The following is a 19,131-nucleotide window of genomic DNA, read 5'->3' as shown; positions in this document are numbered from 1 at the left end:
ACAGATACAGTGTAGGTCCGTACTGTATGCTAATGTGAGATAGCAGTGAAGTGACTGTGACTCATACACAGCGATGCGACTGAGCAGTATCATCCAGTTTATTTTTCTCGACCTCCTCCGCAATAGATGTATGCCCATACTGTATGCACACATGCACAGGCAGGGACACCAAAAATACACTGTGTATTATATCTGCACTGCCTCTCAGATGCTGTTAAATGTAAGCATGCGAGGACTTCCAGTGCAGGTATCCCTCATTAGCAGAATACATTTCAAAGTGTCCTAAACAGCAGGAAATATTCAACAACTAACAGCTAAATTCATCTTAATATCTGACAAAATACAGAGCAGCTACACCGTCCTGTTTTCACTCCAGCACTACAGTGAAAAAAAAACCCCTTCAATATCTGTCAAATCAAAATTGATGGAGTGCCCCGAAAATGTCTCTAAAAATATCTGCGTTCAACATCAAAACATCTTTGTGTCAACAAAAGGGAAAAATATTTTCTCCTCAGACAAAAAAAGCTTTGAACACAAAAATATCTTCTGCCCTCGTAACTCCTGTCCTTTGTCGGTAACAGCACTGATTTCCCAAAATAGCTCAGAGGTTTTGGGTTTTCCTGGCCTATAGAGCTCCATGTGCTGGGTCCAGGGAGGGATATAGTGTCTGACACTGGCTGGCCATGGTTGAGTGAACATGGGGCCAGTGGGAGTGTCCCGTTCCTCTCCCCGAGGGCCACGGGGTCCAACACTGCCAGCACCCTGGTTCCCGTCACTATCAGAAATGCCTGCCTGCCTACAGCTGTATTACTGCTGCTGCTGCTCTTGGTCCAGGTCAGCCTGCTAGTCGAGCGGAGTCATTAAAAAATAGGGAATACAGCTATACAGTCAACCTTCAGTCTGACAATATAAGTGGGGAAAAATACACCATCATTCTTGCTCTGGAAAAAAATAGCTTGCTACCCAACATTCAAACATGGTCAGGAGAAAGCCTTTTTCACAACTGGTGACTGGAGATGTACAAACAAAAAATGATGCCCAACACCAGACAATGATACTCAAATAGCACAACATCACCTGAGACTTCTACACAGATAGATAGATCAATATAAATTAAGTCCAGGTATTAAGTATAAATATCTGGTCTCCAATGAACATCTGCATGTCTTTAGCTCTGGGAAAATGGGGCTGAATAGCAGCTAGCAGAGAGAGGGCTGACCAGTCTACACTGGCCAGGGGCCACTCATGGGCTGAGTCAATCCACACTGCAGCAAAATGGTCCACCTCCATCTTTTTATGTGCCCAGCAGGAGGTAACACACACGCAGAGAGGGCGATGCAGTGATATCAAGGAGAAAGCATGGATCCCTGGTCGAGTACTCCAGAGATGCCATCTGCGGTGTATATTCTCTCATGATTCCATGTAACGTGGCGGTACCGATGAGGTTCCTCTCAGTCTGGTCACACCGTTTCCTAGATTACATAACAGTCCCCCACATGTCCTACAGGGAGAATCCAGTTACTAATCTGTTTGTCTGCGTTCCCAGTTATCAACACTCTTCCCTCTGTCAGGTTGTTCGTCTGGGTTGTCTACTAATCCAGAACAGACCACAGTTCAGATCAAACGGGCCAGTTGCAGCACCAGGACACAAAATATATCCAAGTTAAAGCGCCCTCCTGTCTGCCTCTTTAATATGAAATGTCTGATAAATACAAACATGCTTAAAAAGGAAATAAAAAAGGAAATCTATCCATGTCAATAAGCAATACCAACGCTACATCTGAGATTAGTTTGTTCAACCTCCTTTCTTCTGCTATGTGAGAAGTAGAACTGTCCGTGGTACTGAATGTCTGCTCACAGTATATACCAGGTACATACTGAGAGTATGCTTTGCCTTATTACTACATGGCTACGACTGGGCAATGTATGGATACTATGTCAATATTATAATTTGAGACTAAATGTCTTACATTTTTGACTATCGTAATATCATAAGTGTTACCTATTCCTGGTTTTAAAGGCTGCATTACAGTAAAGAGATGTCATTTTCTGAACTTAGTAGACTGTCCTATCTGTTCTATTTGCCTTTACACACTTAGTCATTATCCACACTACTAATGAATATTTATCAAACATCTCATTGTGTAAATATTTTGTGAAAGTTCAATTGTCAACCTTATAATATCATATTAATATTGACGTCGAGGAAGTATGTGGTTGAGCAAAATATGCGTTGTGTTCCTACTATAGGGGTCATTTCTATATTTCTCTATATTGCTCATATTTTAGTCTGATGCAGAGTCACTCAACCAACAATACTGAGCCGATAAATGTATTAAGATTAATGACCAAGGGCGAATCCAGGAGGTGGAGGTTATGTGTGTAACACATCACATTATCTTACATGATTTCCTGTTGAAATGTATGTGTTATTGGTGCTTTGGTGTATTTTTAAAATGTTAAAAATAAATTATTGAATCATTTTTTTGATGAATATTTTATGAGTAATAGTTGGTTATGCGTTGGTTGTCAATTGCTATTTGATATCAGTAAAAAAAACAAAAATGTACGTTGATAAGTGATAACACTCGTCATAGAGGCTAATGTGCACAGATATAAATACAGGTGTGCCTTGAGATTTGGCCTACACTTTGGTGAGCACTGGGCACAAAAAGTTTGAAAACTACTGCATTTAAAACTGCAAAATTGTAGGTACTCTTGTCAATAAGAAAGTAAATCTATCCCTGGGATCAATATTGATGATCAATATTTTAGCATGACAGTGTCAGTTCAACCAATGCAAACAGGAAAAAAGGAAAAAGTTACAACTGCATCTTTTTCTCCTTCAACACTGGCTTTCTGTGAAGGGGTTTTTGCTTACAAATACATGTCATGTATTTAGTAATGTAAGATTGGCCAAACACCCACAAAATAGTAGTGACCCATTGCTTAACTGTAGCAAAAGGATACTATTAAACTAATTATGCAAGTCTTTTATTGTAAGTTTACTTAAGCTTAGTTTTCTGCTAAATTGGCAGATTGAAAACTTCATGAGGATGACAGTGAATATGCAGAAAGACACGACTCGCGCCTTAAATGTTTACCATTAATCAGACCCTCACACTGGCTTCGAGCAGACCAGGAAATTTATGTTTGCATGCCTGATAAAATGAAATAGATTTGTCACATCAGCCAGTGACCCTGTGATTCCCGAAATCAAAATGTCAAGACTTCTCATATTCGCAACTGTCTGCTGAATTAATGCAGCCTAGCCTCATTACAGCAGCACTTACCCATAACCTACAGAGAGGCACTGTGTCATCCAGAGCATTACTGCTGAGAACACTAGGCAATTGTGATAAGGAGGAGAAAAAAAGTGTAAAAACTGAGTGACACATAAAGACACAGTTGTGCTTAAAAGACACATAGATATACATATTGAAATCATGCTCACCTTTATTTTCTTGGCCTTAGCTTTCCAATAGCGTCATGGCTGAAAATAAAAAAGAGAACAAACAAGACGTGAGCTCAAAATATTGCATCATTTATACATCTGTGAGCAAAACAACTACTGTAAAGTGGTCGTGTCAGCATCGTCGTAACTTTGTCTATTGTCTTGTGGACCAGAGCATCATTACGGGCTCGCTAGTTGTTATTGTGTCCCCTCCTCCTTCAGCACCCCTCCTCCTCCTCTACTCCATCTCTGTGCACCAACCTTGCCATGGCTAACAGGAAGCAGAGGGCACAGCGCTTTATTTAATTAGTCACAGCAGCTGAGTGCTCATGTGGAACCAAACAGGGGAGGCAGATTGGGGTAGTGAGATGGATAGGCACTCTCCCACCGGGCCTTGGCTGTGCTGTCAGAGGAGCGTAGATTACATGACAGAAGGGGGAAGGGGGGGGGGGGGGGGGTTGTAGATGGCGTCTGTACAGGGGGATTCATCCCAGGAAAAGGAATGCCTTCACTCCTGAAGTATCCCTGTCCTCTCACAGAAGCGTTCTTTACACTGTTAGTATAGTCTTATATGCAAAGCAGCCAGCACTGGAATGACTGGCCTGCTGTTGTGATGCACAGCACTGAGTGGTTTGACTGCTTTTATTAACTGTGACAACACTCATTATTCCAAATGATTTAGGAGCTGCTACTTTTCCTCTATCTCTTCTGACAATGATCGGGTGGCCTTTTCCTCATGGACCAGCAGATAACCTCTGAGAGGTTGCAAATGTAGCTCGGTGTGCAGCACATCCTTGATGAGTTCCTTCCCAAACTCAAGGCAATGAAAAAGAAAGAATAAAGTTTCTCAGCAGCTGGCCTTTCAGAATCTTTCCCTTTCTTGTGATGCCGGTAATGTATAGAAAATAAGAGAAAAAAGCAACCACAGGAAATTATTTTTGTACATAATTAGAGAATTCAATGTTATATGAGACCTACATGTATGTATATGATTAACGTGAGAGGAGGTATATGATTCCCATTATTATCCAACCAGTGTTACTTAGCCTTCAGCACCATAACAGCATCTCTCAGGGTTCACCCTTAGAGAACACACAGTAGTAAACACGTAGCTTACTGTACAGTGCTGAACCAGCAAGGAACACGAGTGCAGTGCTTGAGCAATGTGTGCGCAACTACTAGGCAACAGTGTGCTGGGAGCTCCTTTAATTAGCGCTCTTGAAGTTATCCAGTGACCCACATCTAATAATGAAGGCAACATGAATGTTCTATTTACATATCTTTAGTCAGTAATGTGTGACCGCTGGGAGAGCCCAGTGGCTGAGTGTGTGCCGGCAGTGAAAAGAGAGGGCATGTCACGCCGAGCTGCCTGGGGGCTGCTTTCCAAGGCCGTCTCAATTCAAACTATAGTAATGTAGAGTGGTTTGTCAGTGACCTGCAGGTCTGTCAAACTGGGTTATGTTATAAGAATACAGTATGCAATGTTTTAATAAGCCTTGGTCTGGTAGGGCCATGTGTCCAAGAATTTTTTTTTTTCAGTGCACCATTATAACTCTACCATCTACGACTTATATTTTGTGGGCTAAGTTGGGCTTTAAATTTATAATATCAATAAGAAAACCAAACTAACTAAAAGGTGCCCTGTGGAGTTTCTTGCAAACACACAAAAAGTTACATTAAGCATATCTCAACAAAACACACTGTGTGTACCCTACAGGTTCAGCAAACATGTTAAGTGCATTTTCTTCCACAACTGCAAAGCCGAATTTAAAAAAAACACAAAAAACATCTTAAATATTAAAATGTTTACACCCAGTGTCTGAAATATCTTTTTTCACTCACCAGCCAAGAGGACTGGTAGATGAAAAAATCCACTGGCCAAGCATATTTTTTTTACCGCACAAAATAATAAATCGCCGTTTTGTGTCATGTTTGTTTCAGTACATTTCATTGAGATAATAAAACTGAATCAGAATTATTATTAGAAAAAAAACAGCAGCACAGCCTAAGTAATATAATAAGTTCCCTCTGGTTAACAGTGATACAGTGTATATATGTCTAGGGCTTTTATTGTGAAAGGTAAGAAGAGAGTGAGCGAAGCTGTGATGAGCTGCTGTTCACAATGTGGGAGGCAATACAAGTTTGCCATCTCAGTTCAGACTTCTGAGCCTCTGTGCTGTATTACCGTCATAAGTATGGGCGCAACTCATAACAGTTGGCTAAACATTAGCATCGTGATTGCTAGCTGCAGCTAGCAATCACGATAGCTTAGCGGATCAGCTAAACTTCTGTACTGTAAACAGTGCCGCAAAACTGGTGGCACTGTGACACTGTTTAGATGTGTGTAAAAACACATCTGTAGTGTCTGTGTGTTATGTGTGTCAAACTTGGACACTGACAGGAGATGAGCAGTGGAGTAGTACACTTGTAAATCACACCAAAATGCAGGAGAGACTTGCATCATAATCAATTGAAAGACTTTTTTGGTACAAACGTTTACCTGGCAGTGCGAGGGATGGTCTCTGAGACTTACTTGCCAACAGAAAATCTTGGAGCTTGGCAGATATTAATTTCGGACCAAGTTTATACATCCATGTTTGCTTTCTGGCATCCTTCTTTACTATGTTTGACCAACTATCAAACTGAAATTCAATTCAATTCAATTCAATTCGATTCAATTTGATAGAACTTTATTTATCGTGAAGGAAATTCTTGTGCCAGAGACCATTCAAATTTCAGTAACACTTACGTACAGTAACTACAATTTAACGTTCACAACCAGTAACAACCAGTGGGTTCCTCAGGTCAGGGTCACTCACTGGGCCCAGTTTTAGAAACAACAGAGGGTCAACTATCCGGCAAAATATACAAATATAAAAGATAAGAAGTGTTTTAAAAGAGCAATTGACTGCAGAGCTGCCTGCAAATGAATAAAACAGAACCGCTTGTAAAAACACAACTCCAATAGCTCTGCGAGTGTTCAAAAACTCAAAGATGCCTTTGAAGTCAATCAATCAGGATTAGGAAACAATCAAATTTTGTAAAAACAAAGGTATTACATTAATTTCTTTAGTTGTTATTGACTGTATACCAATCGCTACAATTAAAGTTTTATGGTTAAATAGACATGTAAAAACAATGTCCTAACTATGCTCAAATTAACTGTGTATAATGATAATACTCCCTGAGGCAATGAAATATATGCTAATCCAAGGAACATAGAGCCATACTCTGTGCTGAATTATACACTTAATATATAAACTTAATCGATTCACTCAAAATGCTACACTTTGAGTCCCATGAGAGACAAAGGTGAATATTATGTTCCTCACGCATTAAGGTGTATTTTCATTGCTATGTGAATAACTCAACAGAAAGGACAGAGGGGGGATATAATAAGCACAGAGGTGACTTTGACTCTGGTACAGCTGTCCTTGTTTCTGTCTGTCTGCTCAAGAGTCACCTTTGCACAGTCTTAGCTAGTTAGCTTCTTAAAATCATTTAGGGTGAGGGCTACTGGGCTTGAAGCTTTAATATGATTTTAGCAACTGTCATCCATCTTTCAGTGATGGCCTTGGCATGAAGGAACCAGAATATGGTGATGGGTGGAGCTTCCTTGTGCTCTCAAGCTTTATAAAGTCTGATATTCCCCAAACTTCCACCTTCACAGGACCTTGCCTCAGTTAAGAAGGGTTAATAAAACCGTTTTTCGCATGGAGCTTCTTTTTCAGAGGGCGTGTCAAATTGTTCTTTCCGACAATTCTTTGTCTATGAAAGAACTGGGTCACTGACTAACACTCTCTTCCAGGGCCTTGTTGCTAAGGCCTCACTCCTTGGAGTCCAGGATTTAGGGAGACAGGGGCTAGTGCACACAAACTAAAGCCAGCTTCTGACAGGAGGAGCTTCACTTGCGTGACTGCAGCCCCCTCTAAACAGCACATCATGCTCAGATTACTGAACACATTGCAGGGAGGAGGTGGGGAGGTGAGGGATGAAGCCAGCAAGTACTGTACACACTGCGCATCTCTGCATGTGGATGTAGATTAGTGTATAACAGTGCTTCTTTCTGTGTGTGCCGTTTGTGTGTCCCGCTGCAAGTGTGTGCATGTGTGGAGCTGTGAGTGTGTGTGAAGGGGTTGCTCTTGGCTTCAGCGCCTGCAAATAAACCCAGAATTTGAGCTCCACTGTTTGTTAAACATTATTTGCTGCGGCTGTAAAGGCAACAAAGGGATCCTACCCCACTGCAAATGAACGAGCCCAGGTCCCTAGTTATCACTGGTTATTGTTAAAATCAGGCTGGCTTTGAAAGGGAAGGCGCGCTCTCCTTTGGACAGCTCATTAAGATAACACACAAACGTGGCTCCCCATCATCCTGGGTTTATTAAAGTGGGGCTCATTTCAGCTCCTTTGTCTCATGCAGGAACCTCTGGCTTTGTCAGCGCAATTGGAGCCAGATGGCAAAACAAAGCTTCCTGTCTGGAGTGCTTACAGAGTGATCTCAGAAGGCAGAGCCATTAGCTTGACTTCACCAGCTCACCGCCCACAACGTCCACCTGGATCATCCAGGTGCATGGACGATGACAAGAGGCGGCGAGGGTGAGGGTGTCTGCAAGTTGCTGTCTTGTCGCTGGAGTACAGGCATACTACAGTCTCCCAGCTCAATTCTCCTTTGCCCTGCCCCTTTCGCTAAAGCTGAACTATTAAGTCTCACTAGTTGTGGGATGGCTGACCCCGCTCCTGGCTGCACAGATCTCTCTGAAACATTCATGAGCGAGGCATTAGAGAGTGAAAGTCATTGTCCCCCTTCACTCAGAGACTCTCCTTCACCTCTCAGCTTATTAAAATCACATGGTATTAACTTTGCCGTTCACAGAAAGGCTAAATAATTCAATCAGACTAAAGAAGGAGTCAAATGAATAACTCTAATGACATTAACGCTTGAGGGAGAACTGCTCAGGACTGTGAGGGGTAGTCACTGAGGCTGGGCAGGCAGAAGAAGCTTGCTCTGCTTGCTAATGGCACAATTAATTCTGGACTCATAAGGTCATAGTAAGCAAAATATCACATCACTCTCATCTCAGAAAAAGAAGCACACATTGAAGTACTTTGTCCTCGTTCACTTGCATTATAAAGGGCTGGAAATGAATGCCAAGCAAAACCTGAACCTTCCCTCTAATGTGAAATAGGAATCTCCTGAAATAGGTAAACTACATTAAATAGATTTAAAACGAATATATTGACATTTTGGAAAATATGCTTATTTGCTTTCTTGCCAAAAGTTAGATGAGAAAATTGATACCATGCTCATGTCTGTATGGTAAATATAAAGCATATATATATATAATATAATTTAATTAGCAACTGGTTAGCACAGCTTAGTACAATGTCTGGAGACAGGGGGTAACAGTTATGGCTGATTCATGCTTGGGTGTGCAACACTTTTGAAGAGTGTTGCTAGACAGAAATTACGTATTTTCGACAGCAACAAACTGTCGCACCACACTTTTCTTTCATGTCATGTGCCTAGAGAATTTTGTTATGTCACGGACGTCACATTTTGTCAAGCAATGTGATTGGTAGTGTTACTATCCTCACCATGAAGAAAGTAGTTTTAAATCAACGCTGACTCTGACCTGAATTTAGCATCACAGAAGCAGCCGTGTGTCAGTAGCAGCTCCTGCAGAGCTAACAGGACAGTGACTGACCCATTATACATCTATGAACCAGCCAAACTGCCTTCACCAGGCCGACTGACGGCAGACATTTACTGAACCAAAATATTTTTCATGTCAGCGGCAGCACTGATTTTATGTACCTGCCCACTGTAACGAGTGAGGGGACTCTGCTGCTTGAAAACAGACACTGGGAGCTGATCAATCAATACATATATGGTAAATAAATTAAATATACAGCGGGATACTTGTGTGATTTTAAACAGCAGCCTGTCTGTGCAGATAAGCTTCACTAAATGCAAAAGAAATAGACCTGGCCTGTAAAAAAATACAGCGCCATCTCTGAACTATTTCTTGGCCATCCTCTCAACTCCTTTGAGTCTTGTCATTGCCATGAGGTTGCTTGGCAACCAGCAGTAACTCCGGTTTGTGTTTAATGTTAATTAGGAAATGTTAAGATGCTAACACGCTAAACTAAGTTGGTGAACTCACTAAACATGAGCATGTCAACATTGTTATTGAGAGCATGTCAGTGTTTGCATTTAGCCAAGACAAACTAAGACCTTTTGAAACATTCTACCAGCTAAATATGATAATGTTAGCGTTATTATTGTGAGCGTGTCAGCGTGCTGACATTAACATTTAGCTCGAAGCAACACTCTACCTTGATACAGCCTCACGCAGCCAGTGGTGTGGCTGTCGGCTCATAGTCTTGTTCATACAGTTGTGAAATGTGAAATGCATCAAGGGAAGAAATATCTTTATTGCCTTTGTTTAGTGATTTAGACGAGTTAGACATAAAAGGACAGTGCCTTGCCAAACTCTGTGTAGTCATTAAGTGGTGCATGAACCATCACAGGCGATGTCTGTCAATTCTGCTGAATGATTCATCAGAAAATTTCAAAGCAACTCATCCAAGAGACAATAATATGCAGAACACATTTCGGCCAGGACTCAAAATCAATTCAGCTTGGTAAACAGGATCATCTGAGTGCAGGACACGGCAGCACTATTGTTGGCATTTTGTGAAACTTGGAACTTGTGGAACTTGTGGAACTTGTTACCATTAAATTTATAGACAAGATAGATTTCACTGTTATAGCTGTAGCTTTGGGGGAACGTATAATGTAAAACAGCTTGTTGGCATCACTAAATTAGCGCGCTCGTCTCCCTCTGTCTGCCTCAAACACTTACACACACACACACACACATCCATGGTGGAAGAGTTATGCCGCTGGGTTGCTGTGTTGAATGGATTCGGTGCCTGGAGCCGGTCTCATTTCTCACGTGCACTCATGCTTCATCAGCGTTCACTCACACTTCAGTAAACAAACTTAACACTCAGTTACTTGTACTGTTGGGTCCCTACCATCCTGCCACCTGGACTTCATTCTGAAGCAGACATGCCAAATTGTGGGTGAATTTTGTGGTGTTTGATATTTTTGTAACTTTAATGCTTTGCGCAGTACATGTAAAGACATAACCTACATTATGTGTAAGAAAAAATATATACAAATTTAAATCACCGGGCAGAATTAATTGCCCTGTTTACAGGCTCAGTCTGGTCTGCCTGCCCACTTGATCCCCCCTTCGGGGGGAAAATATGCACTGTTGCCTGTTCCTGACAGTGTTTACAGCCTTGCATGATTACACTGCTTGCAGTGCTGAATGCAAAAGATTAAACACATCCAAATATTTCAATATCGGTTTTAGCTGAAGTGGATTTTCAACTGTTTTTTGACCAACATTTGCCACAATCGCCTGCCGCAGCAGTGCTAGCTACAACATACTGCAGGCCCCTGATGCATGCAGAGGCTGAGGCTTGACCAGGTGTGGATTGGCTGACCTGTCTTTGACTCCTCTTCTTCCAGTTCCTTGGCCTCTTCAGCTGTGGGGAGACAGAGGAGCCATTATCAGTGGGAGCCACGGTACAAAGGCAGGCACGCAATGCAGTCACTTCATCCCAAGCCTATGGTGAGCTGATCCCTCACAGCTCAAAAGGACAAGCTGTGGTGCGAGAGCTATATGACAAGGAAGCTCCACACAGTGGTACCCCTGCCATATCATACACACACACGCACACACACATGCACGCACACACACACACACACACACACACACACACACCCATACCCACCCCCTTAACCTCCTATCCAGCCCTTTCGCAAAGACAGTAATCACATTAGGCTTTAGCTGCTAGCTCTCTGAAAACCCACTGTCAACAGAGTTAGGGAGGCAAACAAGTGATGGCTGTCACACTTGCATACACACGTGACTTGCATGTGCATGTGCGTACACACATATGGGCTAAAAATAGGCCTGAGACACAGTGTCCAAGGGACTGATATTAATTCTATGACACATTTTTCACAGCAATTGAGCTTGAAATCCACTGTTTAGTGCCTGATACATGAGATTAAACTGCTAATTGTACAAAATTAAATGTCAAGACAACACAGCGCATTTGTTTACATTCCTATATGTCTGCCTGATTTTCTCTGACTTCGACAGCACACTATAATCCTTATTATTACTGCATCAGAGCATTTCTGGATTCAAACAGCATATATAGGCATCAATCTACTCACACCACATTCTTCAGTTTCTCTTCCTTTATGTTATGTAGTATTTTGCAATCAGATTACCTATTACTGTAGTATTAATAGTACATATCCCGTATTATTATGAGACATAGTTTAGTCAGTTCAAGGTATGGCTTTGGTCATGGAACTTAACATTTTCTTCCACTTTTCTCTGGAGAAAAGATGGTCTTTTTTTGGGAACCTTGAACTGTATGTCTAGAATGCCATTTTAAGGTGACCTGGTAAAAATCTGTACATTTTCAGAGTGAAATCCACAAAAGCACCTTGAAAAAAGCATGAAACCACATATCTTCACAACTGAGGTGTAACATTCACATAGCTGTGTGAGCCTGTTTACCCTCACTGCTTCATTCAACACCTCAAAATCGACCAACAGCCCCACCACTGTGGCGGCAGGGGAAATACCTTGGGGGACGGGGCTTTGATAGGAGAGTGAGGCTCATTTAAAGGCACCTTAAAGTCAGGGTGAAGAAGAGGGCATCCACAGGGCAGGGAGTGAGAACTGCTTCCCTTGTACATTGAGAGCGCTACAATTTTATGCCCCTATTGGCTGCATCCCAAATGTGTGGGGGTAAGAGGAAGGGTGGTTATGGCTTAAGCACAAAAGCTGGACAAACCACATAAAAGACGAGAGAGTCAGGAGAAAGAAAGCGACTCAGTGAAGCCAGAAGGCTGTTACTGTTCCTCATCATCCTCCCTTCTGCCTCTATGTTTCCCCTACGCAGAAGTGGTGCAGCACTGCTGCTGAATCTCTTCAAACACTGCCGTGACATCATGAGTGTTTCAAATTAAAGCAAAAGCAAATGGCCTCTTAGTAAACCTATAGTACTATAAATACACTGATTAGTGGGCCTAATTAATTCTTCTTGCACCCTAGAAACAGCAGAGCCTTCTTCTTTTTAAAACCTTTATGCATACGAAACATGAGGCTTAATGACAGCAGTGTTTGTGCTGCGTAGGTTTTAATTCATTTTCTCTCCCTTTGAATAGCAACTCTTGATGACAAAAATGAAGCAATTTTGCTTATCTAAAAAAGAAAACACGAGGAACAGTTTTAATTTGCCAATATTTTGATTCGTTCCCACCCAGCAAAATGTTGTTAAAAAGATATTTTCATCTTTGCAGATGTCTGAGCAACATTGAGATTCGGTTAAAGAGTTCAAGGTGAAACGACGTCTTTTTCAAGTCCTTGAAAAAAGCGATTTACCGATATTGATGTGTTTTATTTTGTATATTGTCACACTCTCCTCGAGACTCTCTTTCTGATAAGTCCTTCTTCCTTTTTTGGGTTCCTTTGCAGTGTGGGCAGTTGTTGACAAGGCTGGAATAGAAACTTTCTCTGCAGGATTCTTCATCACTGCATCAAGCTTTCACTGTTCACATTTGTAGAACAGAAAGCAGGAATGCCCTTTCTATGACAGACATGTAAGCTATCCAATCATTGTATTCTGCCCAAATGAAATGATTGGAAGGGCTTAATACAGCCCTGTGACAGCCACAGACATCGTTTTTATTTCCAGAGCATTTCATTTATTGATTGCTGTTAGGACGTAAAAAGAACTTCAACCATAGATGCATCACAATAACTACATACATAACCCAAGATGGTGCCTATCCATTCCAGTAGAGTTGCTCACCTGGCGCATACTCCAAAGTTTCTAGCTTTAGGGTATATGCACAGAGGTGTTTCTCCCACTGGCGCCGCCCAAGAGTTCCCACTCAGACTTTACGTTGTGATGACGTCAACGATTTTTAAATCATTTTCTTGGCTCGAAGATAGTTTTATAAATATTAAACCTCCATGGTTAAAAAAAAAATCATGATAGAAAGAGTCATAGCTGACCTTGTCTGCAGTTCGAGGTGTACTCTCAGCAGTTTTACAGACATTTCTTTTCCAATGGTGGTCTACCGGGAAAATGCTTTTTAGGCCGTAGGAGATTTTTTTTTTCTGCAATACTGCGATTGGCCACTGGGAAAAAATGGAAGCAAGGCTGAGCTGCTTTCCAAGGGGCCTGATTTCAACAAATATAATAAAAAATGCTTGTAAATAAGTCGCCCACCCTAGCTTTGAGGCCATGATGGGTTGACCAGCCCCAAAAACAATGCCCTGGCTCTGTAGCATGGACTTGGCGTGAAGAAAATCTATATGTCTGTTATTTCATGTGAGTAATATGCACATAAGCCCTGGGAAACATGTGCACCACTGTGGTCAAAACCTCGAGGGACACCCTGCTTCCCTCATGACTTTCATTCGTCACACAGGGGAGATCTGTCCCTTGTCACCTACACATGATATCCAAGCGTGAGTCTGATTAAATCACACGCTTATCTAAATGTAAAATATGCTTTGGAGAAATGGAACAGCGGCCGCGGATAGGTCACTGAAAGCATGTATTAAATACATAGTCATTATGTAAGGGAGGACAGAAGAGAGGGATGAAAGAAAAAACTGAGAGAACAGACCCATGCTGGTGCTGAGATATAACACTGCCCCTGGAACTGAGCTTCCACAAGCTGCTCTGCTCTGTTACGATACACATTCGGGTGCTCCACATACATTATGACAGGTAAGAAAAATGACTTACTCACTTCTCCACTTTAACTGACCCTTCCACCCTTGCTACACAGACACGGTGAAGTGAGAGTCAACTTCAATCTGGCCATACCTGGGAACGCCATTAAAAGATAAGACAACCACAATTAGGTTGCACTTCTCTGCTTCCTGCCTCCCCACAGCTCTGGACATGTGCATGGCAATCCTATTTAAAGCCCCTCCACACATCTGTATTCATATAGTATCATTCTATCGTGAGTATAAGAGTCCGCATGATATGTGAATAAGTCAGCGTTCCCACTCCTCGGCTTTGTGCTCGGAAAACACCAAAGACTGCAGAAGCGTGGCTGGCAGGACAGAATAAGACTTTCAATAAGGCGGACAGAGGATGACCACATAATCAATCCTGCCTTCGGTGTTAGGACTGCAGGCAGGAAACGCAGCTCCTATTCCACTCCGCTGAAGAAAAGGGCCCCACCACCCTAGGAGCCTTTTTGCCCGTGGGAGGAACTGCATTATATTCCTCTCTTTCCATTTCATTTGATTTCATATGTTCCATGGAGCTATTTACTCTTTCCTCTGAGTCTGTGTCACTTCCATATTTATTTTTAAACCTCTGGGCCCTGGTGCAGACACTGGCTGACCTTTATTTAAATGTCTCCTCCACTCTGAGCGGATCTCATTACAGCAGAGCTGGTGGCTCTGCACTATCTATCTCATTTCAAAACTTTTTCTCTTTGCACTTGCGGCGATCCTCAGCCATTCCGCAACGCTAATTACTGGACCCGAGTAATGATGTTCCTCTTTGCCGAAGATATGTGTCCCACCATCCGAGATCCTGCCTATACGCATTAAGCAGAACTCCCCCTGGATTCTCAAAGTTCCTTGAGCAGTTAACATCTCATCGCTGTCTTTCTGCTCTATCTCCCTCCCGCTCTCGTTGTGCCTCCCACATGATCTAGGCAACATGTCGCAATTATGCATATCATCTACTGGCCCACTATGTGAAGAGTTTAAGGAGTCATTCTGCATTTAAATGAAGGCCCTCATAAGGGCTGAAAGGGCCTGAGAGCATGATAGGTTAGCATCCATTATTCAGTAAGCCCTTGAACTGTGTACGCAGCAGGCCAACACAGTCCAAGTGAAAAACAGGAAATCATTTCATGACTTTATTTTTTGTGCATATAGCTCCAAAGTTGCTCTGAGATTCACATTTCAAATTGCCCCTAATATAGGCAAGTCAGCCCAAAAAGCTTTTATCTAACCTTGAGGACTAAACATGGATTTTCAAGAGAGTCATCACCAATGAATTGTACTCCTAGTAAGAATATACACTGGTACTGAATGTGCAGAGCCACATCTCCAACCCCCCCCTCCCCGTTCCCTCCTCTACCTTCTCTCCTGGCCTCCTCGCAGCTCTCCTTGATCTTCCTGCGGCAGACAGCAGCCAGGGCAATGAGCAGCACCAGCAGACACACGGCCAGGCCAACAGTTACCCACAGAGCCACCGGGGGGAACGCGATGTTCTGACCTGAAGCAAAGGGCAGAGGGAGGAGGGAGGGACAGGGGGGGAGAGCCTCATTATTCACTCTTGCAGAGCTAAAATAAGAGCACAACTGTCACGGCTGTATCCATCACCATTATTTCACCATTTGACAATTTTTGCTGTTAGAGTCCGTTATCATAAAAATCCTAAATGATCCGGACTGCAGAACATGAAGCGCAACACGATGACACTGATGATGATCATTGCCATCATTATCTCCGTCATCGTCGTCAAGCTCGTCATATCATCTCCGCATAAGGTTTGACTTTGAGGGAGAGCGGGGCTGTCAGAGAAAACCGAAATGAGTGTGAACCTTTGCTTAATGTGAATGGAGTAAGAGCTTCTTTACTAGTGTCCAATTAAGACACTTGAGTCACTCAATTGAGTCCAGATGGCAGATAGCTAAGCAGTCGCACAAGACTGTGTTGTCGTTTCACTCAAACAGCATTGGCACAGCATTAAGAGGATGTTGGCGCTAACTATCCCACCCCCTGCCTTCTGCTACACATTGCTCAGATGTCTTGAGTTCTGATGCGTTTGCTTTAATATTCTATAACTTCCCTAATGTCTACAATATCATTTTCAGTCTGAACGGGAATGAAATGCCAATATTCAGTGATTCATTTTGAATAGGAGCAAGGTAAGGTTTTTAACGAGTATAATGATAGCACATCTTTCCGACTGCACTACACTAAAATTACTTTGGAGACAATTAGACATCAAAATGAGTGACAGTATGTTGGCAAACTGCAAACTGATGATGAGGAATAAAAACTGGTCAGCAGGACAAAAAAAAAAGAAAAAAAAAAAAGATATGAGAGACACAGCCAAATTTCCCTGGGGTATTCAAACTGAACAGAGGGAGAAGAAAAGAAAACAGCAGAGCCACTAAATAGCTGTGAGCCTGGCTGTAGCACAAACAGGCCTCCCTCAGAGAGAGTGCCCGCTCTGGGCAGATAATAATAATAATAATAATAATAAAAAAAAAAAGACTGAAAAATGACTGGCATTGGAAAGAGGAAATGATGAAGCATCTGTAAGGACTTGGCATCAGCTATGCAGACAGGCAGACAGGCTATAATACAGCCCAGCCAAGATGGAGGGCAAATAGAGGCGTCCTTTTTTGGAGGTGATCAATTCTCAGATGGAAATCCAGTCCATCTGATACTGTGAAGCAAATGTACCTGATTGTCCTACGAAACAGAGTTAATGAAAGGCCACAGAGGGCCACTGAGGGGAGGAGGAGGAGGGACATGTACTCGCCAATGATAAAAAAGGGTCGTTTTAAAAAAGGCCAGTTCAGCCTTTGTTCTGCTGTTGTTTTTAGCCATGCTCAAGGCTTAGGATGAATCATAATAACTTTGGCGATCCCTTCACTATCCATCTGGCGTAGCATCATCACATCAAATGTTTGATTTGTCCAATACTTTGTATTATGATATCTGCAAAACTACAGTCATTCCCATTAGCCTTAATTGTGCATTGGTTTTGGTGCTAATTAGCAAATGTTAGCATGCTAAAACACTTAACTAAGTCGATTCACATAGTTAAAATCATGCTTAGCATCAGGACGTTAGCATTGCTGCTAACCATAGTGTGTATATAAAGATGGATGGCATGACAGCTCCCCAAAAGTGAAGCCAAAACATGTCGATCACCCCCTGGTGGCTGGCTGCAGTATGGGTCATAGACCCCACCCCTCCATGTAAGCAGATGGGACATGGGCTAAAATAAAAAGTCAAAGTACATCAAATAAACTCCCAAAGATGGTTGCTATCATTTTAGATGTCACGATGATGTGTGTTCAAGTGTTCATTTTTCTGGAAAGTTTGGTCATGACTAGTTATTTGATGTTATAAACATGGGGCTGATGTCATGATTGACAGCTGTGTGTGTCAATTGGTGTGCAATTGGTTGGACAGGGGAATGGGTGGGAACTTGATAGTGGGTAGATTGGTACTGCACAGAGCAGGGGTCGCGTTAACCGGATATTCTCGGTCATTGACCGTTTTTTTACAACAATGACCGGAAAATCTGAAGGCTGTTGGTCATTTTGACCGGTTGCAATTACCACCCCTGCCCACTTGGCAGCGGAGTGCACAGTACTGCTGAGAAAAAGTCATTCATCTGCTTCATGTAGCGTTGTTGACATAACGCCCTGGACACACCGGACGCGGAACTGAAGCACGGCGCCCAGCAGCGGAGGCAGTTGTCAGTCAGCGCCCATGTTAACCTATCTGACTGTCCACACAGGCCGCTGAGCAGAGCGGAAGAGAAGAGACGAGAGAATCCGGCCAATTTTCAAAATAAAATAACAACAGCACGCACTGAGGAACGTGAGGAGAAAATACCGTGTTTATAATTTAAAATAACAGAACAGTGCATAACCAAACACATTTTTCAATACCCTAATCACTTCATTACAATTTTAATTTTGTGTCACCGAGCCTACAGACATAACTACATAANACTAAATGTCTTTGAAAATCTTTATTATCATTTAAAAACGAAAATTAAAATGACCGATAAAAATAGATTATGACCGGATTTTTATGACCCTGTTGGCCAAAATGACCGGCGACGAAAAAGTCTAGTGCAACGTCTGGCACAGAGACACATTGTCCATCTTTATTTACAGTCATTGCTGCTAATGCAGTGATGCTAGCAAGGCTGTCGACTCTTATTCTTGTTATTGCTGCTCCTTGTTTTCCTTATCAAATTTTGAGGAGGGCGGCACAGTGGTACAATTGTTAGCACCCTGAACCCCAGGTGAGGGGTTTCAAACCCTGGGACCGGGAAGCCCTTCTGTGCAGAGTTTGCGTGTTCTTTTTTCTGGGTACTCCAGCTTCCTCCCACAGTCCAAAGACATGCAGGTTAATTGGTGACTCTAAATTGCCCATAGGTGTGAATGTGAGCGTGAATGGTTGTCTGTCTCTTTGTGTCAGCTCTGCGATAGTCTAGCAACCTGTCCAGAGTGTATCCCGCCTCTTGCCCAATGTCAGCTGGGATAGACTCCAGCACCCCGTGACCCCTAAAAGGATAAACAGTTACAGAAAATGAAAGAATGAATGAAATTTTAAGGACACCACCATATATATCCTTAACCATATATATCTATTTCAAGAGAGTCTCTCGATACACGAGGCACTAAAAAGACTCTGCTACTGCTGCTGCACAGCAGAATAAACAACCAAATGTCACAGCGAAAGGATAAAATCTGGAAAGTCAATCTTGTCATTTTGATGAAGCTGCGTATGCCTCCCCAGGCTAGTCATGACTGATGATGCTGTGGCTCGCTGTCC

At 42.4% G+C, this 19,131-nt stretch overlaps 1 protein-coding gene across 1 annotated transcript in view; it reads right to left on the bottom strand.

The window, feature by feature from the left end:
• The window catches only part of cd276 (CD276 molecule), a 78,774-nt gene that overhangs the window by 10,418 nt on the left and 49,225 nt on the right, over positions 1–19,131 (bottom strand). Inside the window, exons 5-7 of the mRNA XM_050045947.1 lie at positions 15,677–15,814; positions 10,973–11,014; positions 3,455–3,493 (exon numbers count right to left, since the gene is read on the bottom strand). Coding sequence (XP_049901904.1) covers positions 3,471–3,493; positions 10,973–11,014; positions 15,677–15,814 — 203 coding nt within the window. The 3' untranslated portion in view covers positions 3,455–3,470. The remainder of the gene's footprint in view (positions 1–3,454; positions 3,494–10,972; positions 11,015–15,676; positions 15,815–19,131) is intronic.

Source organism: Epinephelus moara, chromosome 1, assembly GCF_006386435.1.
Source record: "Epinephelus moara isolate mb chromosome 1, YSFRI_EMoa_1.0, whole genome shotgun sequence".
Classification (NCBI taxonomy): Eukaryota; Metazoa; Chordata; class Actinopteri; order Perciformes; family Serranidae; genus Epinephelus; species Epinephelus moara.
This window is presented reverse-complemented; position numbering and strand designations above follow the sequence as displayed.